General features: G+C 44.9%; 2 protein-coding genes across 2 annotated transcripts in view; one reads left to right on the top strand and one right to left on the bottom strand.

Moving 5' to 3' along the window:
- The window catches only part of arid1b (AT rich interactive domain 1B (SWI1-like)), a 23457-nt gene extending 3478 nt beyond the window's left edge, over nucleotides 1–19979 (top strand). Inside the window, 26 exon segments of the mRNA XM_054619031.1 lie at nucleotides 1–19; nucleotides 1470–1610; nucleotides 2123–2236; nucleotides 5191–5437; nucleotides 6792–6944; nucleotides 7035–7049; nucleotides 7052–7195; nucleotides 7198–7375; nucleotides 7965–8114; nucleotides 8499–8683; nucleotides 8762–8865; nucleotides 12670–12879; nucleotides 13007–13195; nucleotides 13198–13225; nucleotides 13819–13954; nucleotides 14502–14683; nucleotides 15592–15736; nucleotides 16099–16215; nucleotides 16309–16384; nucleotides 17014–17119; nucleotides 17122–17310; nucleotides 17360–17614; nucleotides 17752–17882; nucleotides 18282–18843; nucleotides 18922–19870; nucleotides 19872–19979. The exon segment at nucleotides 1–19 is cut by the window's left edge and continues 173 nt beyond it. Coding sequence (XP_054475006.1) covers nucleotides 1–19; nucleotides 1470–1610; nucleotides 2123–2236; nucleotides 5191–5437; nucleotides 6792–6944; nucleotides 7035–7049; nucleotides 7052–7195; nucleotides 7198–7375; nucleotides 7965–8114; nucleotides 8499–8683; nucleotides 8762–8865; nucleotides 12670–12879; nucleotides 13007–13195; nucleotides 13198–13225; nucleotides 13819–13954; nucleotides 14502–14683; nucleotides 15592–15736; nucleotides 16099–16215; nucleotides 16309–16384; nucleotides 17014–17119; nucleotides 17122–17310; nucleotides 17360–17614; nucleotides 17752–17882; nucleotides 18282–18843; nucleotides 18922–19870; nucleotides 19872–19962 — 4816 coding nt within the window. The 3' untranslated portion in view covers nucleotides 19963–19979.
- A 962-nt stretch (nucleotides 19980–20941) lies between these two features.
- On the bottom strand, nucleotides 20942–24518 carry tmem242 (transmembrane protein 242). Its single transcript, XM_054618104.1, has 4 exons — nucleotides 24426–24518; nucleotides 23412–23512; nucleotides 21959–22096; nucleotides 20942–21809 (listed from the first exon to the last, which is right to left on the bottom strand). Exons 1-4 carry the CDS (start codon nucleotides 24496–24498, stop codon nucleotides 21705–21707), a joined length of 417 nt encoding a protein of 138 aa, XP_054474079.1. The 5' UTR covers nucleotides 24499–24518; the 3' UTR covers nucleotides 20942–21704.
- Between the last annotated feature and the right edge of the window lie 2982 nt (nucleotides 24519–27500).

The following is a 27500-nucleotide window of genomic DNA, read 5'->3' as shown; positions in this document are numbered from 1 at the left end:
GCAGTACCCTCAGCAGCAGGTAGGAGGCGCTCCTTCCACCTCAGAGTAACTCCTGGCGCCGTCCTCATGATGCAGGAAAATGTGTCTTTAAAGTTGTTGTACTGCAGAGTTTTAGGTTGTTGTCTGATGAACAAGTAGTTTGTGTATTCAAACTTCAGTGTGTGGCCTTCAAAGAGCTGGTTGTTCTCTGAGCCGTCCTGCTGATTCATCTTCATCATGGTCACCTCTTCACCGTGGACGCTCAGAGGACAACAGACCTATTGATGTTGTCAGAGCCGGGCCGGGTCAGGCTATTCCTGGTGCAGACTGGGCCGCGGCTATTGTTAGGCTCCAGACTGCTGGTTTGGGTTGATGCTGCCTCTGCTGCGTCGTCATGTACAACAACATAAACACGTACTTGAACGTTTGGCTGTAATCAGACTACAAGGAGTAAAACATCTGAATAAAAGACGATGATTTCAGTCAGTTCAGATCAATAACAAAGAAAGGAAAAGTGTTAAAACATCAAATAAACCACCGCTGGAAAAACAATAAGAGGTTAAACTGTTCATTTATTTTATTGCAGCTGGTATTAATATTGTCTTTGTGACGTGAACTTAAGCAGCATGCCAGGCTGAAACAATGGAGGCTATGTTTTGTTTCTGGTTCGTGCTCTCTTCTTCTTCTACTCTGATTACTGCTGGATACAGACATGTTACATTACATTACATTACATTACATTACAGTCATTTAGCAGACGCTTTTATCCAAAGCGACTTACAGGAAGTGTGTTCAACATAGGTATTCAAGAGAACTACTAGTCACCAGAAGTCATCAGTGCATCTCCTTTCTTAAACAAGCATCTTAAAGCATAAACCAGAGCAAAAGTATAGTGCAGAGGCAAAATTAAACAATAATTGCAACAAACTGATACGAATATAATAAGTGCTACGAGGAAGGCTCAGGGTAGTACTTCTTTATCAGGTAGTACTTCTTTATCAGGTAGTACTTCTTTATCTTTTTATCATCATCAGTAGTACTTCTTTATCAGGTAGTACTTCTTTATCAGTAGTACTTCTTTATCAGGTAGTACTTCTTTATCAGGTAGTACTTCTTTATCAGGTAGTACTTCAGTTATTTATCAGGGTAGTACTTCTTTATCAGGTAGTACTTCTTGAAGAGGTGAGGTTAAAGATGGGCAGTGACTCTGCTGTCCTGAGGTCAGTGGGGAGTTCATTCCTCCACTGAGGGGTCAGGACAGGAAGAAGCTGTGACCGGGTGGATCGGCTGCAGGGACCTCTGAGCGACGGGGCAACCAGTCACCCCGAGGCAGCAGAGAGGAGTGGTGGGGGGTGTAGGGCTTGACCATGGTGACATGAATCTGAGTCTCAGATGTGAGTGGAAGTGTAACTGTTCGTCCGTCTGTCCGTTGAGCCTCGTTCTCGTTCTTTGTGGACATTAACGTTCCTGCTGTCCTCGTGTTCCCTCAGATGGGTTCTCCGTACGCTCAGCAGCAGAACGTGGGCGGTTACTGTCAGCCGGGTCAGCCGCCGTACTTCAGCCCTCCGCAGCAGCAGCCTGCCGCCCCGAGCCAGCCGCCCTACATGCAGCCACGCCCACTGCCTCAACAGGTATGACCGACACACCTGTCCACAGGGTTTTCACAATAAAAGCATGACGATGGGAAATAAGGTTAACAAAGAGGAAGAGAACAACCGAAAGATGGGTCAACAAGAACATATAGTCTAATCTGAAACTTTCCATGACTGGGTGCCTCGTAGTAGAGCAATCGATTAGTCATTTTTAATGCATTAACGGCAGTAAAATGTTGTTTTCAGCCTCTGAAATAAGAAGCTTTGCTGCTTTTCTCTGTTTTATATCAGAATAAACTGAATCTCTTTCATTTAACGACGTCTCTTTAGACTTTGAGAAACTGAGACATACATTCTTCACTGTTTTCTGACATATTATAGAACAAAACATGTATCTAGAAAATGTAGATTAATCAAAAATGAAACTGATTACTGATGAAGACCTTAAGAAACAGTAGAAAGCTCCAAAACACCTACTAAATGGAGTCTGATCAGCTGACTTGAGTGTTTTTGTAGTTTTTAACTCTGAGTCTTGGTCTGTCTCGATTCAGGAGGTCCCCCAGGAGGCGTTCGGGGGGCGGGGCCAGTCCGCCGCTATGACTCCTGGGAAACCGAACCACGAGGAGATGAGTCTGAGCCAACAGGAGAGGCCGTCCAGCCTGCCGGTACGTCAGATTACGTCTCACTAAGACTACGTTTAGAGACTCAGTCAGAGCTGTACAGCACAACGAAACTCCATCAGCTTCTCCAAAGAAAACCGGAATCCCAACAAGAATGGGACTTTGTGCTACTCCTGTGTGTGGAAACCAGTAACCTTCAGAGTAAACCAGCCTCTCTTTTAACATAATGACTAAAGTAGAGAAAACTCAAATATGTCTTTAGTGCAGAATAACACAGTTATAATGACATAAATCAGAAAAAACTAAAGCTGAATTTCTTAGATATTTTATTTTACTTTATCACGCTCTCAGCGCCTGATACTTCTGCTGTGTCGTCTGGACAGAAATAACGACCAGGTTCTCCTGAACACTGAACTGTGATTTACATTTAAAGATCTGCATGTACTGATTGTTCGACTGAACCCTGAGAAAAGGCTGCCAGGCTGCGCAAAAGCCCTTCTTAAATGAACTTGTATGAATAATAATTTAGTCTAAAAAACGTCAGTTAAACATCAGTAAACGGTGAAAACTGCCGACACAATGTCCAAATACATTGAGTTCACTATCATTGAGAAAACTAGCAAATATGAACATTTGACAAGCTGTTTATTTTTGGCATTTGTTGCCTGCATGTGACCTAAATGATTCATCGACTATCAAAATAGTTTTACAGACATTTAAATATCAGCTATAGCTTGACTCATAAACCAGTTTTAGAGTATGTTTCAGATGTAAGTCACATTTATAAGATTTATAAAGCTTTGACCAGCTTTTATTTAAATGTCCCAAATACTTCCAGAAACACTTGTTTCACTTCTCTCCTCCCCTTTTCTCCTCTCTCCCTCTCCTTCCTTCCTTCCTCCCTCTGTTAGCTTCCCTAGCTCCGTCCTGCCTTCCTCTCTTTTCCTTTTTTTTTTTTTCCTCCTCGGAGCCTCCCTTATGAAGTCAGTGGTGCTGATGCAGTTGCCATGGCGACAGGCGAAGTGGGTATAAAAAGAAAAAGTCAGCAGAAAAATCAGCTGCACCCGAACGCCTCACGGACTCCTAAATACGTTAATGATGTTCAGCTCCGCGTTTTATTTTAAATCGTTTCGACAGACTTAAATGTAATCGTCTGTTTGTTTATTCTTGCTGACCGTCTCTTCTTTGCAGTTTGATATTCATAACATGATATTTAGATATAACCTCAGTCCTCTATCAGAGTTCAACATGGCTTCTATGAAGCACTGCTGCTGTTTGGAAACACTTCTGACTTCTTAATATAGAAATAAACATGAAAATCTACATTTAAACTTCACTTTATTCATCATGTTTGTTAGTTTCTATATCATTTTCATAATAATGACATTTTAAGTTCAGAATGAAATATATAGAACAATTAAAAAAGACATAAAGAGGAGAAGAAGGAAAAGGAAGAGTGGTAAAGAAGGAAGGAGAACGAAGAGGGGTAAGGAAGGAAGGAGATGGAGGAGGTGGATATTGAAGAGGGAGAAGCAAGGTAAGAGGAGGTGGGGGTAGAGGAGAGAGGGAGAAGGAGGAAATAAATGAGAAGGAAGAGGGGGAAAGAAGGGAGGAGAGTGGGAGATGGAAAAGGGAAAAAGAAGGAAGCAGGGGAAGGAAAAGGAGAGAAATGGGGGAGAGTAGGGAAGGAGGAGAGGATAAAAGGTATGTAGTCAACATGAAACTGAGGAGAAGGGAAGAGGGAGAAAGGAGGGAGGAGACAGAACGGAGGAGGTGAAGGTTGAACGAGGCAGACAAACACTGCAGCTCACTCTTTATATTTAGAACACACTGTGTGTGTGTGTGTGTGTGTGTGTGTGTGTGTGTGTGTGTGTGTGTGTGTGTGTGTGTGTGTGTGTGTGTGTGTGTGTGTGTGTGTGTGTGTGTGTGTGTGTGTGTGTGTGTGTGTGTGTGTGAGTGTGTGTGATGCGATGCAGCAGCTGCTGATTGGCTGAGTTGTTGGCAAGGGGCGGAGCGAGGGAGAGCGGCGGGGTTGCTGCGCTGTGATTGGCTGGCTGGAGCCCCAGGGGCAGATGGGAGATTTCAGTGAAGTGCTTCTCTTCTTCTTTTTGACTCTTCTTCTTTTCCTCTTGGTGTTTCTCTTTCTTCATCATCTACTCTTCTTCCTCATGGACCTACAGAAGGTCACTAATGAGTCTCCTCATAATTACACCACCATCACTCCTCCATGGTTTGGTGATGATGGATGAATAAGTGACTGTATACTTTACTCAGCTTCTGTTCGTCCTCCGTCAGGCTGCAGATAAATAAATCTATTCTGAGGAACAGAATCTCCTGGTTTCACCGTTCAGAGACGGTGATGCGTTCAGGCGAGTTTGGAGATGTGGGAAATATGTTAAAGTCATCTCAGAGCTGAGACTGATCCAGCTGAGTGACGGACTCTCTCACTCAGCTACTCACTCACTTACTCACTTACTTCCTTTCTTACTTCGTTTCTTCCTTACGTACTTATTTACCTACTCACTATCTTACTCACATATTCACTTACTCACTTACTTTCTTATGCACTTACTTACGTACCTTTCTACTCACTTACTTACTTACTTGACCTCACTTGCTGACTTATCCCTCTGTATAGTACTTAATTGGTTAACAATGACACTTCTGGTAATTGATTTAAAAAAAACAAAAACATTTGAGTAACATTTGAAAAGGAGAACGGCGAAGGAATGTGACACTTTTCAACAATTAATAAAAACTAAACGATGATGTGACAAAATGACTTTTATCCAACGAGCTGGAACACGATTGTGCTGCTTTTACTGAGTGTAAAATGTTTAGTTTTGGGTGCTTTAGACTACATTCCCTGTTTGAATAATCCCTTAACTGAATAAAGACGGACGTTGTGGCGTTCATGGTCTCTGAAGAAACAGTCAAAGATCCTGAAATGTTGAGATTCATAACTCACTTAAAGGAGACGTCGTCCGTCTGCGTTTCAGGATTTATCCGGCTCCATCGACGACCTGCCCACCGGCACCGAGGCGGCGGTGAGTTCAGGGGCGTCGGGCTCCAGCAGCACTCAGGGCGACCAGGGGACCCCGGCCCGTTCTCCTTTCTCCCCCCACGTCTCGCCTCGACTCCCCCCTCCTGCTCGCACCGGGCCCTCCCCTTCCCCGTCACTGTCCCCCGCCGGGTCCAGCAACCAATCCCGATCCGGACCCATGTCCCCGGCCCTGAGCGGACCAGGTAGGAGGATGATGATGGTGGTCACTGCCTGTCTCTGATTTATATCACAGTCTGTTACATTACATTACATTACATTACATTACAGTCATGTAGCAGACGCTTTTATCCAAAGCGACTCACAGGAAGTGTATTCAACATAGGTATTCAAGAGAACTACTAGTCACCAGAAGTCATCAGTGCATCTCCTTTCTTAAACAAGCATCTAAAAGCATAAACCAGAGCAAAAGTGCAGAAACAAACTAATATGAATACAATAAGTGCTCAGAGGAAGGCTCAGGGTAGTCTGTTCATGTCTCGACCTGTGAAGGTCACATGGTTGCTATGGAGACCAACACTGTGAGTAACAGCTCTCTGGGCGTTTCCCTCTCAGGCTCTCAGTTGACCCCTCAGGTCTCTGGTCCCGGGTTAGATGTTGGTCCTCATCCCTCCCAGTCTGCCATGACTCAGGAGAGAGGTAAACTTTTGTTTGTGTAAAAATATATGTACAAATCATTTCAACGCTCTGAAGTCAGTAAACCATCAAAAATACCAAATATTGATCTTTTCTTTTGTTTTTTTTCTTTATTAAAACACACAATTCAATGATAAGGAAATAAAAGATTGTAGAGCTAGTGTTAGGAAGTTAAACATCATAATTCATCTCTAATATCTATTTTATATTAGTGTGAAAACATCTCCTTCAAACTACTGGATTTATTCTAGTTTATCACCAACTCTACATTTTACAGATTACATGTGAACACATCATGATAACATTATAATTTACCTTCAACCAATACTCATTTTAACTGAACAGAGCCTGAACGCATCATAATGTACCTGAACTGTTCTCCTCCTGTTAGCCGTTAGCGGTGCTGCTAACGTTACTAGCTCTCCTGTTGGTTTAAACACAGACTGGTTGTTTACGATGTAACATCATCAGAGATCAGAGACTAGAGAAGCATAAATGACGTCCTGATCTCATGTTTTACTGAATATTGGAGGATAACGATCGTCAGTAAAACTAAAAACATATTACACCTAGCAAAGTAAAATCTTATCAACACACTAAAGTTATTGACGTAACATCTGTCTGCCATTGTCTGTTATGAGCTTTGACGTGATTATCCCATTGCATTGTGGGATATTCATGCCGGCATAGTGTCCAGTGTTTGAATACTGTAATATCTCCAAAATACTACCATAAATACTATTGGTATCATACAGGTCTAGCCCTACTGTTACTTTCTCTTTGCCATTTAAACGGCCGGACTCTTTAGACCGAGCTAGGCTAGCAGTTTCCATCTGCTTCCAGTCTTTGTGCTAAGCTAGGCTAAACACTCATTTCCCTCCTCCTGTCTTTGTCTCTTCCCAGGTTTCCCTCCCTCCATGCAGCGTAGCACTCCGGGGCCTCAGTTTGGCCCCCAGCAGTCAGCACTGCCCATGTCCCCTCACACAGCGCCGGGGGGGCCAATGCACCACGGCTCCTACCAGCAGGGGGGCTCCTATGGCCAGTACGGCCCCCCAGGTACACACTGTGACCAGGAAGTAAAAACACCTTCATCAAAGTCTCAGAGGTTGACCTTCTAAGCAGATTGTCCGTCCTCGCTCTCTCTAGGTAACTACCCTCGCCCCCCCACTATGGCGGGGCCCCCAGTCCCAACTACAGCGGCCCTGGTCCGGGCCCCGGCTTGGCCAACAGCCTGGGGTTGAACGGCAGCAGTCCCATGCACGGTCAGGGCCCGTCGACGCCGGCGGGTCGCGGTCCCGGGCCCGGCGCCGGGGTCGGCCTTATCCCGCCGGAGGGAGCGCCATGGCCCCCACATCCCCCGGCATGCCTCAGAGCGCCGGCCAGGGCATGGGGCCCCCGGGGCCCAACGCCAGCCGCAAACTGCCTGAGGTCGGCCCCAACGCCGGACCAGGTGCCAACTCCTCCACCTCTGCCACCGCTCAGAGCAGGTGAGTCTGGACTTACGTATTTACTCTCTTACTCTCTCACTAAATTTGCATTTATAGTCATCTGTTATTGTTTATCAAATCTGTCAAGGTTTAAGAATAAGGTTTAATTTTAAGGCTTCAAAAGACATCAAACTGTTTCATGTTGTGTGATTTATGATCCAAACGGGGCCTGCTGTTGTTTTTTTGGAAAATGAATAAACTTTAATTCACAGAACAGTTTGTAGTTTTATAGCATTTTATCTTCTCATTAGTTTTTTTTTTTACCTTTTTGAACGCCAGCGTTGACATTCCTGATAGTTTGTAGCTGCAGAGAATTTACGTTTTGGACCAAAACAACGTTTTTGTTACTTCTCAACCCTTCTATGCTTCTATGCTTCCATCCCTCCATCCTTCATCCTTCTATCCCTCCATCCTTCTATCCCTCCATCCTTCTGTCCCTCTATCCTTCCATCCTACATCCCTCCACCCTTCTATGCTTTCATCCTTCCATCCTTCTATCCTTCCATCCTTCCATCCTACATCCCTCATCCCTCCATCCTTCCATCCTACATCCCTCATCCTTCTATCCTTCCATCCTTCATCCCTCCAGGCCTCCCTTTGCTCGTTCCCCAGCCTATCAGAAGCAGTCCTGGCCCGGGGGTCGACCGGCCCTCTCTCCTACCCGTCACGTCTCTCCTCCTCCTCCTCACCACCATACTCATCCCCAGCCCACCGTGCTGACCCCCCCTGAGCATTATGGGTAGGTTTGGTAGATGCAGATGCACAAACATTGTTCTGGTTTATACCTTTGGTGTACAGTTGTAGGTTTGAACTCACGGTTTTAGGACGGCAAAGAAAACAAACTAAATGAGATAATATACAGGTGTGAACATACGTACCTTTACCTGCTTAAGTCAGGTGTGAACATACCTACCTTTACCTGTTAAAGTCAGGTGTGAACATACGTACCTTTACCTGCTTAAGTCAGGTGTGAACATACCTACCTTTACCTGTTAAAGTCAGGTGTGAACATACGTACCTGCTTAAGTTTAACATACGTACCTTTACCTGCTTAAGTAAACAGCTGACCAAGATAACTGCATCTAATCAAAGTTTAACCCTTTTTTCTCTCTGTGGTGTCCAGGCAGGGCAGCTATCTGGGACTGGCACGAATGGGAGGAATGGGAGGAATGGGAGGAATGGGAGGAATGGGCCCTGGAGGTCCTGGAGGTCTTGGAGGTTCCGGAGCAGGTCCCTACAGCCAGCAAGCAGGCTGCAACTCTGTGAGGATGGCAGCACAGGGCCCCCCCTACAGCGGCCCCTCCTCAGGTACGACCAATCACCCCCATCAGTTAGGATGCCTTGCTTATGACTTTGTAAATGATTGATCATAATTCATAATTCCAGGTCCAGCGATGATGTCAGCAGACGGGACGACCGCCTATCCAGACGCCAAGCAGCGGGTCGAGCTCTGCAAAGAGGGCGTGGCCTCCGATCCGCCCAGGCCCAAGGTGAGTCCTTATTGGTGCTCGTTGTTAACCAATCAGAGAGGCCGCTCAGCGTGCTCTAACAGACGCATGAGCGCTCAGCGTTTGGCTTCTCAACAGCAGCGATGCAGGTTTTTGAAAACAATATTAGAACTCTCTTTGGACTTTTTAGATTATTAGAAGTACGTTTGTATCTATTGTCATATGCACAGCAGTTACAGAGAAGCAGTAAACATGTGTAGAGAGAAAATCACAAGTATGAAATGACACTCTGAACTACAATCTCCTAAATTGAGAGTTGTTTCTCAGAATATCTCTCTCTCTGTAGTTTTGAATGCTCCCACCTGTGTGTACCTTTCGTAGAGTTTCCCAGAACCTTTTCCAGAGGCAGACAGAGAGTCCTCCAGAAAACAGCATCCGTCAGACTTTGAGAGAAAACTGTGATTCAGATTGACGTCTATTTGTTCCATCCGGGAGATGTTTTACAAAGACTTTCTGTTTCTAGTCTGAACTCGGCAGCAGTTCAGTTTGTTTCCAGCAGCACGATGTTCGTTACTACATCGTCATTATTTCCTCTGGCTGGTTTCCTGCCAACACGATCCAGAGTTGTGTTTTTATGTCGGGCTTTCTTCCTGCTTGTTTGGTTCTCTCTCTCCTCTCGACTCACCTGTCCTCATTATCCAGCCGTGAGGAGTCGGCCTCCATACAGATGTGTGTCGGCGGTTCTGAGAGAAGACTCGTCTGCTTTGTGTTTACAGTTTTAGTGGAGGAGTTATAGACGTGTGTTGACTGGTTGTTGCTGCTAATTCTTTGGCGCTTTCAGTTTTTTTTTGCTCATAGTTTGATGCTCCGAAGGTTTGGTGTGTTTTTAGTTTTTCATGTCGGCTGACAGAGAGAGGGGAATAGATGAGAGAGCTCTCAGTTGGTTGTTAAAATTCTCCCAGATAACTATAAGAATAACAGAAACACGGCGGGGAAAGCTCACTGAGTTGTGTTTTTGATATTTGGTTCAATTTGGTTTTAATGAGAATTCAATTTTCTCCTTGTGGTTCTTCTTTTTCTCCGGAGTTGAGGACGGAGGGAAAAGCCTGCTGAGCTTTATGATAAAACTTGACTTGACTGAAAGGAAGTAAACCTCTGGTTTGAAGCAGCTTCATACACATCATTTCATATCTGAATGACGATACAGAAGGTTAGTCTCGAGTTAGAACTGTTGGAACATCAGCTGAACTAGTCACAGTTTAAACGGCTTCAATATTTACTGATCAATAATCTAAATCATTCTAAAGGAATTTCAGTCAAACTGTTTTACATGTAAATAAAACGTTTATTGTCTGTATGAACCTGTTTTTATCTGTTAGAATAATTATTATTGAAGGAGAGAAGAAGAACATCAATCAAACAAATAAATGTAAATGAGAGGTGAATGATTCATGTATCAAATATTAAATGTTTGTATTTAAAGGTTATTAACTAGTTGTTTTAGAGCAGAGAGGACGACCGATGACTTGTGGTGGTTAACGAGGTTTAATCAGCTTCCTGTTGGCTTTAACCCGACTGTCCACCTGCTGCTAAACGCTAACGCTAACAGCTTCTGCATGGCGGCTCATCAAAAAAAGCAGATTTCCCTCGTTTTTTGTGTTTTTTTTTAAATGTCTCCTTCCTGACGTCCCCTCATGTCTCTGTTTGTCTGTTTGTGTCCCAGCCCCCACCCCGTCCCCCATGTCCCCCAGTCTGTCCTCCTGCCACGGGGAGGGCAGGGATGGCATTAGCAGCCCGGCCTGGTCCAACACGTCACCCAGCACCGTAAGTGCAGCAAAGCACAAAACCTCTGTGTGTTTTCTGTGTTTTCTGTGTTTGTTTGGTGCGTAAATGTCAAACGTTCTACTTTTTGATGATGATTGTGACTTAGAGCCCTACTTCCTGCTGCCGATGTGTGAAAACCTCGTAACTCCAACTCGCTTTGAGGTTTCTGTTGTTTAACTTACTTTTAAAAGTTTTACAGAACATATTGACTTTTTTGGAGATGCAAGGTTTTCATTGGACGAGGCCGCATTGTGCTCGCATCTGATCTGTATTACTATGTTTTTGTAAATAATGAAGTAGGGTTGGGCAAAAATATCTAATGAATTCATCTTGTTAGTTTTTTTTGGCTGATTATTGTGTTTTTATTTTGCTAATTAGACGAGTGAGTGAACGTCTCGTCCGGTTGTTGGTTGACGGTGGCCGGTGGGAAAATCACCTTTTAATTGAAGTCAAAGTGCTGCTTTTTTAATTTAATAATGTATTTGCATCGTTATATGATTTTCTACATGTAAAATGTGAGACTTTCTCATTTAAAAATCAGTTCCCTGATTTAAAAACCTTCAGCTTCATCGATGTTTACACTTTGAGCTCATCAGCACCATGAAAGGTCCCTGAGTTACCGTTCTGAAGTGTTTCTGGTGTGAAGGATCTTTTGGTCGTGAAAAGCTCTGATGATCCATTTCAACCAACGCTTACTGAAGGTTTTGTGTGGTTTGAGAAACACTTTAATCTCAATAGAATCCAAAATAAATAATGTCACAGACGCTTTTTAATTCAAGCGGTGTGACATTTCAAAAAATCTGACTTAGTTTAACGATGACGCAGCAGAAACACAAAAGGAACAGTTGAAAGCTGCTTTAATGAGACAGTCTCACTCTGAGAGCTGTGATGTTTCAATCCATCCTCTGGTTGTGTTTCTACTGACCCTGCTGCCCAACCTCCTCATCCATTCACAGACACAGAATTTATTTGTTCCCACATGGAGATCGTTTTTTCATGAACTGAAATCAAGGACCTCAGATCAATACCATCAGAGTGATTGGAAACCATCAGAAGCAGTTTTCTAACCAGCAGCATTTCTTACAGAAACCATTGGGTACTTTAAAAACAACATATAACAACCTATAACCTGATATGAATATAAAGCAGCGATATCAAATATTCTGCAGTTCAGTGACTAAAGGAAACGTTGACTTTAAGTTCTGAACAGTAAAAGTACTCTTTGTACAACGGTTGGGTAGTACTTTTGTGTCTTTGTGATGTGACTGTAGAATATTGACTCGTTTTTTCAGCCACATGGAACCAGATTTACCAACAAATACAAAACATATTTGAGTTAAAGTTTTTCTCTGTCCGGCACCTTTAAGGAGCTCTTCATGTTTCCCTCTGTAGTTTTTCTAACTGAAGTCCTTTAAAGTATAGAGATAAAAAAAAATGCTACATAATGTTTAATAACACACCTTCTTTATTTTAATTGAAAAGTTGCATTTTATTCTTGCAGCAAGCCATTTAGAGTCATTTAGAGTCATTTCCGAAAAACCCGGGGAGCATAAGTGTTTTATATTATAGTGATAAAGTTCTATATTTATATTGTCAATCAGAACAGGTGAAACCCAAAAGAACCCGATCACTTCCGTTCACATGTTGAATATTAAATAAGTTTAATAAGTGTTCAAAGGAAAACTCATTTCCTCTCCCTGTGGTGGTATTTCACAGTCCAATAGTTTGGGTTTTGTGATTTCTGCCTCCATTTTGATACAATGAAGGTGAATTAAACCCTTAACATTGTTGTATTTCTGTTTTATGCTTTGACTTTCACTTCATTTGAAAAATACCGTGATAAACATGGAGGAGAACCTCCGTCAGCCGCTGGCTTTAAATCAGACTCTGATTGATTGTGTTGGTTTGATTTTGTCGCCCTCTGAAAGTCTTGTTGGCGGTGATGACATGAAATGTGGACCTTTGGTTGTTTTGTTCCGTGCCTCTGACGTGGGGGGGTTCTCCATGTCTCGGTGTCTCCAGAAGCCCAGCGTGGCCACCGTGACCAACGAGAAGATCAGCCGGCTGTACGAGATGGGCTGTGAGCCGGAGAGGAGGCCGTGGGTGGACCGGTTCCTGTCCTTCATGGAGGACAGAGGGACGCCCGTCCCAAACCTGCCCGCCGTCGGAAAGAAACCCCTGGACCTGTGCAGACTCTACCTGACGGTGAGGGAGATCGGAGGCCTGGCCATGGTGAGAGCTCACCTCTTCTCTCTCTTCTCCCTACTCACCTTGTTTTTCTTGAATACCTTCATGCGTTTTAGACACATTTTAGTCACATGGTCCTCCTCCTCCTCCTCCTCCTCCTCCTCCTCCTCAGGTGAACAAGAACAAGAAGTGGAGGGAGGTGTCGTCCCTGTTGAACGTTGGGACCTCCAGCAGCGCGGCCAGCTCTCTGAAGAAGCAGTACATCCAGTACCTGTTCGCCTACGAGTGTAAGGTGGAGCGAGGAGAGGAGCCCCCGTCTGAGGCCCTGGGGCCCACCGGAGAGCCCAAGAAACCCCGTCCCTCCAGGCCAGGATCCAGCCCCCTTCCCCAGGTGAGGAAGCACCTGGTCTCTTGTAGACCCTAACAACCCTCTAGCCCTGAGAGGTTTTCATACAATCCTCTCTATCACGTTTCCAGGTGATTAAATCAAGAACTGTATTCAGGTGGTCCTCATAAGAACTAAAAACAAATAAGTTCAGGTGTACCACACAAGTACTAAGAACAGGTTTACTGCTGTGGACGGATTTTAAACACCTAAAAGAATCATCAGTTTATTTGTACGCTATATTTAGAATACTTTCACCTCTTTACCTTCCTGTCAGACACACCTGAAGCTGTTATCAATGCTCTCTTCAGAGACACCAGACTCCATTGATAAATACAGTGATTTAACCTCTCAGAACTCAGGAGTTGCTGGTCCACTGCTGCCTCCATTGCTTAGTTAGTTTGTGTTTTTGTGCGACTGTGGTGAATCCTAACTAACCCTGCAGTTGTGAGCCCTGCTGGTCTCCAGGAAGCTGTTGGACCCCACAAACACTGAAGTCTGGTTCCTCTTGGTCCACCTCTTTATCTCAGGCCTGTCTGAATAACTGTGGTGTGACCCTTGTTCTCAGCAGGTTTTCTGTCTGGTCTGTATCTCTGCAGCCAACTCGGGCTCCCTGCAGGGCCCCAACACCCCTCAGTCCAGCAGCAGCTCCTTGACCGAGGCCCCCGGAGACCTGAAGCCCCCGACCCCAGCCTCCACCCCGCTCAGCCAGATGGGCCCCCAGCCCGGAATCAGGTAGGGGAAGGGTCCCAAATCCTGAGTTCAGTCAGAAGTTACTCCCCAACACAGCAGCAGATATCTGTGGAAGTCATCCAACGGCTTTATCAGCTTTTGTTGTTCCAAAAATGTGCTGCTCAAAGTATTAAATTTGATATTTCTTGGTTCAGTTTGAGGAAGATAGAAAAGCCACTGATATTAGACATATTGCTCATAAGAGAGTGAAAGGGACGACACTAAGCCTGATATCGTCTGCATAACACATCATGCTGATGGGAGATGTCTTCTAGAAATAGCAGATATAAACCTAATATTAGAGGGCCCATGATCGAGCCTTGTGGCACACCTCATCTGAAATAATTAAAGATGAGACGCCAGAAGGTCAAAACTGTTTAGATTTTTAAGGCAGTAAGACAGTTGCAGAGAATATTTATTCTTATCATTGACAGGTTTCAGAGGGACAATGTGTCAGTTTCAAACTCCTTAAGCAGTGAAACTTTTACTTCTATTTTTTAAACTCCAGTTCAGTTTTATAATGTTTTTAAAAGTTGGGTTTACATCTCAGAAACTATGTAGGAGTGAGCGTCCAGGACCCGTTTTCTGAAGGCAGCGATCCAGCCTTCCACACCAAGCGAGGCCCGGGACCCGGCGGCGGCGGCCCCTACCAGCAGGGAGGAGGTCCGACAGAGTCCTCAATGAGGATTCAGTACGACGCCAACAAAGACCCGTACGGAGGACCGAGGAAAGGTGAGCAGGGAAAAAGACAAGATGGTTTGTTGATGGATGGAAAGAGGATGAGTGTCCATGTTGACTTAGGATGACATTTAAGATTAACAGTAACCATTACTGCTCTTTAATTACTTTAAAACAGATGTGAACTCTGTGAATCAGTACAAATGCAGCATCAGTGCTGTGGATTGAAAAGTGTACGTGAGGCCCGATCCCAGTCTCCTCACTTTCACTTCCTCTCTCTCTGACATTTTGAGTTCTTTATGAACCCTTTCTGTAAGTCTGCATCTCTTTGACTTTGCCTAAGGGAATTACCCACAATTCATAGCAATGTGCCGTTAAACCCGAGGTCACAAAAGGGAGCATGGAGATGTAAGAAAAAAGGTAAACAAAGAGACGTCACATGTGAGTTCAGCCTGTTGTACATTTACTCCGAAACATTAAGGATTAAAGATGGAACATAAAAACACATGAAATCAAAGGAATGAAAGAGAAAACGAGTAAATGTAAATTATTTGAAATGACCTCTCGTTTTGTAAGTAAAGAGCCTGAAAGACGTTTGAATCAGGGAGTAAAAATGACGTTGTCATGGTAACGTGTTAAGTTCTTATTTACACTATTTCAACAGGTGAGGTCAGTGAGTCCCTGAGGGTTCAGGGCTCCGGGTCTTAGGGGGACTCTGGGTCTGGTTCTAAGCTTTATTCAGGCGTGTCGTTACAGTCACCGGGCTCTGCTGCCCCCTGGTGGTAAAACACCTCAACTGTTCCTATTAAAGGAGCTTTGTCTGTTGGCTCATATTGCAGAAACATTACATCACTCAGCATCTCCACAAATCCGTTTTGATATTTTCTTCCTTCCAGATAATTAAAGTTAATAATTCAGTTTAAAATAAATAAACCAGTGATGATGTGTCTTCACCCGTTCAGGTCCGGGGCCCGGCGAGGCCTTTGGTCCCGGTCATATGCCCAGCGGTGCCATGCAGGACATGTTCCCCCGCGGGCCGCCCTCGGGGCCCCTGACGGTGTTGGGCCCCAGACCTCAGTACCCCTACGGCCCCGGCTACGAGCGGAGGTGAGATTCTGGTTCTGTTTTTGCATCATTTAGAGTTTTCCAGCTGTTTAATGATGCGTTCTCTTCTTCAGGTGTTTCATTACGTTGCAGAAGTTCTTTATCTGAACAGACGTTGGTAGAATTATTGATCCAGTTGGTGGAGGAGAAACACGAAGGACACGGAGCTAAATACGTTTAAAATCACCAAAAGTTTGTTCAGTGTTGAAATGCAATAAAAAAATATATAAAGAAATATGTTCTGGGTCTGAGAGGAGAATAGTTTTATTTTATTGTGCTGGGAAATTTAAAAAAAAAAATTCTGACTTTCAGAAAATGAAAAATAATGATCATATTTAGTAATTCTTGATCTGATTGATCTACAGGCCGGAGCATGTGATGGGTCCGGAGGGAGGCATGGCGCCCCCTGCAGGTCAGAACAGCATGGGTCCATCTGGAAACGAGGCCGGCATGTTTCCTGCCAACAGATACCCCCAGCAGAGGTGAGGGGGGGCACAGAGGTTTTTATCAGAATGTGTTTCATTTCACATTTTGTCCGTACGTCGTGAGTTATTAAACTCTACTTCTCTCTTCAGACATGACGGCTACGGGCAGCAGTATCCTCACAGCATGGCCTACACTTCCCATCAGCCCCTGTACCCTCAGCAGCAGGTGACTTAACTTCATGTCCTTATTTATTTAGTATCGTTGGAGTATCGTTAGAGTATCGTTAGAGTATCGTTAGAGTATAGTTAGAGTATCGTTAGAGTATCGTTAGAGTATAGTTAGAGTATAGTAGTATAGTTAGGTATCGTTAGAGTATCGTTAGAGTATCGTTAGAGTATCGTTAGAGTATCGTTAGAGTATCGTTAGAGTATCGTTAGAGTATCGTTAGAGTATCGTTAGAGTAGAGTATCATTAGTATCATTAGAGTATCATTAGAGTATCGTTAGAGTATCATTAGAGTATCGTTAGAGTATCATTAGAGTATCGTTAGAGTATCGTTAGAGTATCGTTAGAGTATCGTTAGAGTATCGTTAGAGTATCGTTAGAGTATCGTTAGAGTATCGTTAGAGTCGTTAGAGTATCGTTAGAGTATCGTTAGAGTATAGTTAGAGTATCATTAGAGTATCGTTAGAGTATCATTAGAGTATAGTTAGAGTATCGTTAGAGTATCGTTGGAGTATCATTAGAGTTTTAGAGTATAGTTAATGAGATCAGTTTGAAAAACCAGATGAGATCAGTTTGAAAAACCAGAGTAACGTCTCGTGGTCGCTCTTCTCCCTCGGTTGTGTCTGCAGGGTTTCAAGCGAGCGTTGGAGGGCGTTTATCCGCCTGCGAAGCGTCATGAAGGCGAGGCGTTCGCGGTGCAGCAGTTCGGCTACATGGGCCCCGAGCGGCGGCCGGTGCTGGGCAGTACCCGTACCCGTACGCCCGGGACCGACAGGGGCCACCGCAGCACGGCATGTTGGGGTCGGGGCCGGCGGGGGGTCGGGGAGCGGCCGCAGCCCAACATGTGGCCCCCAGGACAGACTTGGGCTACACGTTCAGCCGGCAGGGCCAGGGGCCCCCAGTCATCTGGGCCAATGCCAGCCGCCGTACCCCCCACTCCTCCTCCCCCTCCATGCCCCCCTGCCCTCCAGACAGCCCCCTCCTCCTTCCAGGCCCCGCCCACCGCCTCCAACCATGTGACCCGCCCTCAAAGCCCCTCCTCCTTCCAGCGGCCCCTGGGGGGTCTCTGTCCCCCAACGGCTCCCCCTACCCCCCTCTATGAAGAAGCCTGCCCCCCCCCCACACTCAGGGCCTCCCCCTCGTCCACAGAGAGGTCAGCTTCCCCCCGGCTCCGTGGAGGCCACGCCCCCAAACTGAAGCCACGACGCCGGCTCACCGCCAAGGACACGGGTGAGTCCACACACACACACACACACACACACACACACACACACACACACACACACACACACACACACACACACACACACACACACACAGAGAGACAGACGTGTCCAGCATCTCTCTGATCGATCTCGTCCAATCAGGAACCCCGGAGGCGTGGCGGGTGATGATGTCACTGAAGTCGGGCCTATTAGCTGAGAGCAGCTGGGCTCTGGACACCATCAACATCCTGCTGTACGACGACAGCAGCGTGAGCTCCTTCAGCCTCACACAGGTCAGACACTGATCACTGATCACTGATCGTTAATAGTGTTAATAAAGTTTTATTCTTTTGAACTCCACTTCAGCTCAAAGATGACAAACTTCCTGCTCACGTTTGACACATTTCACCAAAACATCCCAGCACAGAGGCTTTTATTGTGAAATATCTGAGCGGGAAGTGTCACAGCAGCAAAAAATAAATAAATAAATAAAAAGGATCAGCTTATTAAGAGTTTTTTTATAGATTTATATTTGAAGACAACAGCAAACTAAAACAAAACAGGAAGTTTCAAACACAAGCCTGGAGTTGAGTCAAATAAAGAAAGTTATTAAAGACTTCTAGGTGATGTGGAAGTATTGAATTAATTATGAATGTTATATATTTTATAATGAGTCCTCTGCCCTCCTGCAGCTGCCTGGTTTCCTGGAGCTCATCGTGGAGTATTACCGCCGCTGCCTCATCCAGATCTTCGGCCTCCTGGAGGAGTACGAGGTTGGAGCCGAGTGCCAGGGGACCCTGCTGGGACCCCCGCCCAACCACCACAAGGATGAGGAGGAGGTGCTGAAGGAGGCGTCCTCTGATGACCTATCAGTGGAGGAGCAAAGGACACCCAGGAGGTCGGAGGAGGAGGAGGAGATGGAGGGGCTACTCAATGCTGCACCAAACACTGAGGAGGTGAAAGGCGGTGAACCTGTCGTCAAAGAGGAGGTGGTGGTGAAGGAGGAGCAGCACCAGGAGCAGGCAGAGCTCCGCCCCCAACAGGCCAGCAAGTACGACAAGCTTCCAATCAAGGTGGAGGAGGAGGGGGAGGAGTGGGAGGAGCTGGAGGAGCGCTGTGCCGAGCTCAGCCGACCCAACGGCTTCGTCAGCGGCCTCCTGCACTGGAGGGCCGGAGGAGGAGACTCCACCGCTCACATCCAGACGGGAGACACCGCCGCCACCAAGCCAGCAGGGAGGGAGGAGAACCCGTCAGGTAAAGTCCTGGAGGAGATTTAGTTAGACATTTCTATACATTTATTCATTTTAATTACATATCATCATGTCTCTCCAGGCTCCCCTCCGGAGGTCAGAGGTCGGAGGTCACCGGCGGCTCAGAGTCCCATCGGCCGTCTGGAGGACGAGCCTCGCTGCCGGGACGAGGCTCCTCTGTCCTCGGCCGAGTCCTGGCAGGACGCTCTGGCCAAACGCTGCGTCTGCATCTCCAACGTCGTGCGCAGCCTCTCCTTCGTCCCGGGCAACGACGCCGACCTGTCGCGGCACCCGGGCCTGGTGCTGATCCTGGGCCGGCTGCTGCTGCTGCACCACCACCACCCGCGCCGGAAACGGACGCCGCCCGGCTACCGGCGGGAGGAGGAGCCGGGGCTGGCCTGCAGCCGGGACGAGTGGTGGTGGGACTGTCTGCCGGCGCTGCGGGAGAACACGCTGGTGACGCTGGCCAACATGGCGGGCCAGCTGGACCTGTCGCGGTACCCCGACACCATCTGCCTGCCGGTCCTGGACGGGCTGCTGCACTGGATGGTCTGCCCGTCCGCCGAGGCCCAGGACCCGTTCTCCTGGGCGGGCGCCGTGTCCTCGCTCAGCCCTCAGAGACTCGTCCTGGAGTGTCTCTGCAAGCTGAGCATCCAGGACGGAAACGTGGACCTGCTGCTCGCCACGCCGCCCTTCAGCCGCCAGCAGAAGCTTCTTGCCGCGCTGGTGCGCCTCGTTGGCGAGAGGAAGAGCCAGGTGTGCCGTGAGATGGCGGTGGCCGTCCTGTCGAACCTGGCGCAGGGCGACCCGGCGCCGGCCCGGTGCCTCGCCCTGCAGAAGGGCAGCGTGGGAACTCTGATGGGCTTCCTGGAGGACAGCGTGGCCGTGGCTCAGTACCAGCAGAGCTCGCACGCTGCGTCGCACGCCGCGCCGCCGGAGCCGCCCAGCGTCAACATGATGTGCCACGCCGCCAAGGCGCTGCTGGCCATGGCGAGGGTGGAGGAGAACCGGGCGGAGTTCGTTCTGCACGAGCCGGCTGCTGGACGTCTCGCTGTCGGCCGCCCTCGACTCCTCGGTGGCGGCCATCTTGTGTGAAGTACTCTTTAAAATCGGCCGCTCGTGACACGAACACGCCACCACGGAGCGCGCTCAGAGACGACGTGGCTCCGGATATATTTTTATTTAAAGAACGGAACGCAAATGTTTTTACGTCCAAATGAATATATATAAAAAATATACGACTCCATCGAAAAAAATTATTTGGGATTTTTAAGTAATTTTAATACAGAAATATTTAATACTTGTATTTTTAATTTTGTATTCTTTTGTCAGTTTGTTGTTTTGTTTGAACCAAAGTGTGACGTGGTGAAGATCAGGTTCTGGCTCTCCTGTGGGCGGTTCTCTGGTTTTTGGGGGAGTGGTTAGTTTGGGTTTTTTTAGGGGGCGGGGTCTGTTTATTTAAATGTTGTAAACACGCCTCTCGTTTCTCTCGTGGTGCGACGGAGGAAACACTGATGTTTCGTCACGTTCTTTGTTTTGGTGCAATATGTTTGTTTACTTTTAAATGTGAATTATTTGACCTTCAGTAATCTGCCGAACCTCGACGGCATCAAACGCCACTTTGTGTTTTATAAGAACTTTTTATGTCCTCCGCCAATCAAATCTCCCATCATGCTCCTGTAAATAGACGATGTACATTTGAGCTCCAGCAGGGGAAGTCATCTCTGTATTTAAGGGGAGGGGGTGTTTGATTTGAGAGACTGTACAGACAGGAGGTCGGGGGGGTTAGACTCGTCAGAAACAGTTAAAACAAATGTAAAGAGATAAAATGTCTCCTGTGTGGTTGACAGACGTTGTTTCTCCAGATGTGTTTTTGTCCCACAACAAGAATAAAACGTCATGAACTCCTTTTGTGAGACGGTCTGATGTTTTAATGAGTCTTTATCCAGAAACAGAAGTTAAAGTCGAACAGCGTCGGAGAAACTCTGAAAACGGATGTTTAACGTGAAGCTGCTTCATTTATTTTACAGGAAAGATGTATGTAAGATTATATTTAAAGAAAAAACAAATTTTACAAGACAAAGAACAAAATGTATTGAAGAATTTTAAGTCATTTTAATGTGAAAGACGCATTTCAACAAAATGTGGAATTATATTATAAACATTTTTAATAGTCAATATATTATGTAACCAAAAGACCTGCAGCTGATTTATTCTCTTTAAATTATTACAACTTTTAATCAGAAATCATAACTGTATTTTGAGGTTATTTTTGTATGGTGACTTCCAGCCTTCGTGATGCAAAAGTAAAAGTTTATTATTTCCTGTTATCATCAACACGTCTCCTGGTAAACAAACTACATTTCCCAGAAATTGGCACTAAAATCATCCGTGTTTAGCATTGCTAATGCTAGCATGCTAGCAGTATAAAGCTAGCATGCTAACATGTTGATAAACTGCTTCAAAGGATCACTGTTGTAAAATGAACTTCTGATTCCTTTTTGCACTTTATTTTAGTCACCAACTCCACCCGCCAGGCAGGGTGTCCTGCTGAGCGAAACAAGTGCACCAAAATGTAAAGAGCATCACGGTGACCTTTGACCCTTTATGAACCCAGCATGTTGGACCCAGACTGGACCGCTTCAGTCCGTCACGACGCCGGTTTCTGATCGGCTCAGAATCGAAGGAGTTCTGCTTCACAACTTTTAAAACCACCAGAGAAGAAGAACACAACGCCTCCCGTGTGGTTCCAGAACCAGGAGGTCACTTTGACCTGAAGACAGAGTCCCAGTCCAGAGATCCAGAACCAGGAGGTCACTTTGACCTGAAGACAGAGTCCCAGTCCAGAGATCCAGAACCAGGAGGTCACTTTGACTTGAAGACAGAGTCCCAGTCCAGAGGTTCTGATCCAGTGGAGGTCTTTGGGATTGTCGGGAAGAAGGACTGCATCTTCTGTCTGAACTCTGATAACTGAAAGAGAAGAAGAACGTCAGAGAGAAACCTGACGACTGTTTATATATTTTACTGTTAAAGATTAATATAAATGACCGGAGAAGGTAAATGTTGTTTTTGTTGCTCGGAATCTTTTTCCGTCTTTACGTGTTTCTGCAGAAACGTACGCTGTGAACTCCGAGGACTTTCCACACGGAGACGCTGAGCAGACCGACTCCACACCAGGCGAACAGAGAGCCCCACCCCAGAGCACGCAGGGCCAGAGAGGCCCCGCTCTCCGGGACCGCCGCCGTCGCTGCTACGCCCTGCAGGGGAACAGGACAGTGAACATAACGTTGGAAAACACGTCAGTAAATACAAAGTCAGGAACCGGTCAGTGAACGCACCGTCAGTAATCGGAGTATTATTATGAAAATGATTATAAAATAAGTAGTGACAGTTTTAAAGCGTCGATGTACTTCTATCATCATATTAATATGTGGCTGATATTTTTCATCAAACTGAGAATAAAGCAGCCGTCTGACGTTGGAAACATCTCGTGTCGCTCCACATTTCACATTTCTAACTTTATCTCGTTCCTCTGAAGCTCCGACGACAAAGACGAGTCTGTCTCAGGAATAAAGGAGCGCTTGTTTCCGTTCACTCAGTTCGTCTACGTGCGTCACCTTTAATCAGATCCTGAGAGCGGCCAGTCGTCACTCAGTTCCAGTTTAAAGGCCGTGGTCGGGATTTCATGGAAATCTGCTATTTTCAGGTCGACCGTTAAGAGGAACGTCTGCAGAGAGAAACCAGACGAGTTGAGTTTCTGTACGGAGTCACGGGAGCGCCATGAAATACAATAAATCTGTCAAAGGATGAGAAAATAAATGTGGAATTATAAAATAATAATGATAAATATTATTTATTTTCACTTTTTTAATTTCGGTATATATTTATATATATTTTTTTAATATATAAGTATGTGTGTTTATAAATTACTTTCGTATTTCTTTATCATTTTTTATTTTTTAATCATATATATATATTATGTCATTTATTTTTATCCCTTATTTCCATCCATCCATCTTCCGTAACCTGCTTATCCAGTTAAGGGTCTCAGGGTGCTGGAGCCGATCTCAGCTGTCAATGGGTGAAGACAGGGTTCACCTGGACAGGGTTCACCTGGACAGGGTTCACCTGGACAGGGTTCACCTGGACAGGTCTCACCTGGACAGGGTTCACCTGGACGGGGTTCACCTGGACAGGTCTCATTCCTCTTTACAGTCTCACATTTATTTGTCTATTCTTTTATAGATTTACTCAAGCGACTCCATAACATCAGATTTACTCAAAATCAAAACGTTTTTTTATGATAATTGTTTATATGACTTTTCTTTTTACCGTTTCTTGAATGCAGATGTTTTAAAAGTCAAAGACACCGAGGACGACCGAACCTAACTAACAGTTAGTCAAAGTGTCGACTGATCTGTGATCAGCTCTCGTCTGCGGTGAACTCATGGACGCGTCGACAAATATCCCTGGATCACGTGACACAGGAAACCTAAAAACGTGAAGATTCTCAGGCAGGTTTTAAAGTCTCTTGATCTCCTCCATGCTGAACACTCGGTGGGAGGAGCTTACCTTACTAAACCAGCCCGGGCTTTTTTTCTTGGCCAGCGCCAACGTGGAGCCAAACCCTGCGATCATCCCTGCAGACGCCACCGTGGTGAGGAAGGCTGCACCTGCACACAGGAAGCTGGGTTTAAGAACTACAAACATACACGAGGGGAAAAACTACATTTATCAGAAAATCATATATCATAAGTACAACCTAAATAAACCACATGAGCACTCTGCTGGACTCCACTCAGGTTCAAGACGTTTAAAGAGGCTTCACTTTGTACACTCTGTTCATGAGACACTTTAACTGTTCATGAGACACTTTAACTGTTAAATGTTATGAATATTGAGTCATATTCTTCTCTCCAGATGTTAACACTGACTGAAGGGAGTAAACGTGACAGATGTGTGAGTTTACATCAACATAAAGGAGCCGAACTGAACACCAGAACTTCATCTTTAAATAAACAGATGTTAGGAGTCTGGTATCACATGTGTGTGTGTGTGTGTGTCTATGTGTGTGTCTATGTGTGTCTATGTGTGTGTGTCTATATGTCTGTGTCTATGTGTGTGTGTGTGTGTCTATGTGTGTGTGTGTGTGTCTATGTGTGTGTCTATGTGTGTCTATGTGTGTGTGTCTATATGTCTGTGTGTGTGTCTATGTGTGTGTGTGTCTATGGGTATGTGTGTGTGTCTATGCGTGTGTGTGTGTGTGTGTGTCTATGTGTGTGTGTGTGTGTGTGTGTGTATGTGTCTATGTGTGTGTGTGTGTGTGTGTGTGTGTGTGTGTGTGTGTGTGTGTGTAACTTTCCATGTGACTGTTTAACATGAAGACGTTTTATTAAAGTCACACCTTCAGCTTCATCCTGTTTGTTTCTACAGACTGTGGATGTGTCTGAACCCGTCGGGGACCCGTAGAAACGCGTTTTATTTATGTGGCGTGTTTGACCTCAGAGAGAAAAACGTTAAGAAAACTAAGCTAAGCTAAGCTAAGCTAACATGCTAACATGCTAACATGCTAACATGCTATCTTGCCTTTTAACATCTGCAGCTTGGCCTCCTCATCACGTTCTGCTCGTTCTGTCACGTTTCCATCCGCTGCTGCCATGTTCGCCTCGGTCCGTCAGTGGAACGGGTCCGGGCAGAAACAAGCCAGCTAGGAACATTAAATATGTATTTCATTATTATCATCAAATATTAATTCATAAGTGACGTCATTATGATAAACGTAACTTATGTTTAAGTGGTTTTTTTTATTTTGTGTATAAAATATTAGATGTGTTTTATTTTACGGAGGAAATACAGAGACGGACTCTTTCACCAAAGATCGTCTATTGTTGCAGAACTCGTTTGGCTCTCTGGGGAAAATCAGGAGGTCTCACTCTGTTTCATAGAACTATCCCAGTTCCCAATAAGATAAAATCAGATTATTTATAATATCACGTGTTTATGTATGAATGTGATCTGTTCATTAACAAAAGTAGTTAAATAAATGTTATATTTCTAGATGTATATTGTTGTCATAAATGGAAATATTCAAGTTAAGTAAAAGCACCTCGAAGTTAAGTGCAGCACTTAAGTTAATATCATTTAAGTTAAATAAGTTTCATTACTGTACAAAAGCCAAAGATCTGTTTAGTCAAAATGTGATGTATATTTATGAAATTAATTATTGTTTCATACAACAAATTTTATGTAAAAAAAAAACAGTTTCCTCCTTAACAGACAGCTGAGTTAATTATGATAAAAATACAACATACACATCTGTATTCTTCGTTAAATATGATTCTTCCTGATATGTAATGTTTCCTATTCCACGATATTTAAGGACAATATTAACTGTAAATAAAAATGTAGATTCAGCCCTGACAACCTCATAAAAACGCACATTAAACATTTTATAAAATGTGTGTGAGCTGATATGTGACTTTTATTTGTGGTCTGGGCATATTTTACATCATTATTGCAATAATCAGTTTTGGGACACTGCAACGAAAAGTTAGCTAAATAAATATTTCCATTTATGCGTTAAAAAATACACAGAGGCGTACATATACACACAAAATGACTAAAATAGTGCTATAGTGACAAATATGACAAATTAATGATAACCCAACGCATAATATTAGGTAATATTAAAAATAAAAATACATATTTAAAGATATTAATTACAAATAATAGTAATTTTAAACAAATAAAATAAAATGTACCAATAATGGAAGAGAGTTAGATAGACGTGGGTTTAGTATATAATAAAATCTGCTGTCTGTAATTCATTATTTTGTGTCTGTTTTTAATTATTGTTTCATTATAGGGAACTACAATACAGAACTTATTATTATATTCCTTTATTGATCCCCATGGGGGAAATTCAAGTGTTGCAGCAGCTCAACTACACAGACAGACAATAAATACACATACTATACAACTACACAGACAATAAATACACATACTATACAACTACACAGACAATAAATACACATACTATACAACTACACAGACAATAAATACACATACTATACAACTACACAGACAATAAATACACTATACAACTACACAGACAATAAATACACATACTATACAACTACACAGACAATAAATACACATACTATACAACTACACAGACAATAAATACACATACTATACAACTACACAGACAATAAATACACATACTATACAACTACACAGACAATAAATACACATACTATACAACTACACAGACAATAAATACACATACTATACAACTACACAGACAATAAATACACATACTATACAACTACACAGACACAGACAATAAATACACATACTATACAACACACATACAATAACAATACACATACTATACAACTACACAGACAATAAATACACATACTATACAACTACACAGACAATAAATACACATACTATACAACAAAATAAAGACAGACTGTGGTCTCTGCTGTTGTTGTACAGTCTGATGGCAGTGGGCACAAATGAGCGTCTGAAGCTCCGTCCTGCTCTTTGGTAGAATCAGCCGATGGCTGAAAGAGCTGCCCAGCTGCCACAGTTCCTCATGGAGAGGGTGAGAGGGATTGTCCAGGATGGCTCCGAGTTTGGCCTTCATCCTCCTCTCACCCACTGACTCCAGACTGTCCAGCTCCAGACCACCACAGAGCTGGCTCTCCTCACCAGCTTGTTGAGCTTGTTGGCATCTCCAGTCCTGATGCCACCACCCCAGCACGCTACAGCCGAAGAAGAGGGCGCTGGCTACCACAGACTGGTAGAAGAAGAGGGCGCTGGTACCAGAGAAGGGCACTGACTGGTAGAAGAAGAGGGCACTGGTTACCACAGACTGGTAGAAGAAGAGGGCACTGGTTACCACAGACTGGTAGAAGAAGAGGGCACTGGCTACCACAGACTGGTAGAAGAAGAAGAAGGGGCACTGGTTACCACAGACTGGTAGAAGAAGAGGGCACTGGTTAAGAAGAAGAAGGGCGCTGGCTACCACAGACTGGTAGAAGAAGAGAAGAAGAGGGCACTGGTTACCACAGACTGGTAGAAGAAGAGGGCACTGGTTACCACAGACTGGTAGAAGAAGAAGACTGGTTACCACAGACTGGTAGAAGAAGAGGGCACTGGCTACCACAGACTGGTAGAAGAAGAGGGCGCTGGTTACCACAGACTGGTACTGGTTAGACTGGTAGAAGAAGAGGACTGGCACTGGTTACCACAGACTGGTAGAAGAAGAGGGCGCTGGCTACCACAGACTGGTAGAAGAAGAAGGGGCACTGGCTACCACAGACTGGTAGAATGCCTTGAGCAGTTTATTGCACACATTGAAGGACCTCAGCCTCCTCAGGAAGAACAGCCTGCTCTGTCCTTTCCTGTAGAGGGCAGTGTTGTGTGTCCAGTCCAGTTTATTGTTTATCTGCACCCCAAGGTGCTTGTAGGACTCAACCCTCTCCACTTCCCCTCCCTGAATGAAAACAGGGACAGGGGGGCTTCTGTTCCTCTGGTAGTCCACCACAAGCTCCTTGGTCTTGCTGATGTTGAGCTTCAGGTGGTTGTTGCTGCACCATGTGATGAAGCTCTCAATCAGTCCTCTGTACTCCTCCTCGTCGTCCCTGGTGA

This window comes from Anoplopoma fimbria, chromosome 18, assembly GCF_027596085.1.
Source record: "Anoplopoma fimbria isolate UVic2021 breed Golden Eagle Sablefish chromosome 18, Afim_UVic_2022, whole genome shotgun sequence".
Lineage (NCBI taxonomy): Eukaryota > Metazoa > Chordata > Actinopteri > Perciformes > Anoplopomatidae > Anoplopoma > Anoplopoma fimbria.
The sequence above is the reverse complement of the archived record's forward strand: the minus strand, read 5'-3'. Positions and strand labels throughout refer to the sequence as shown.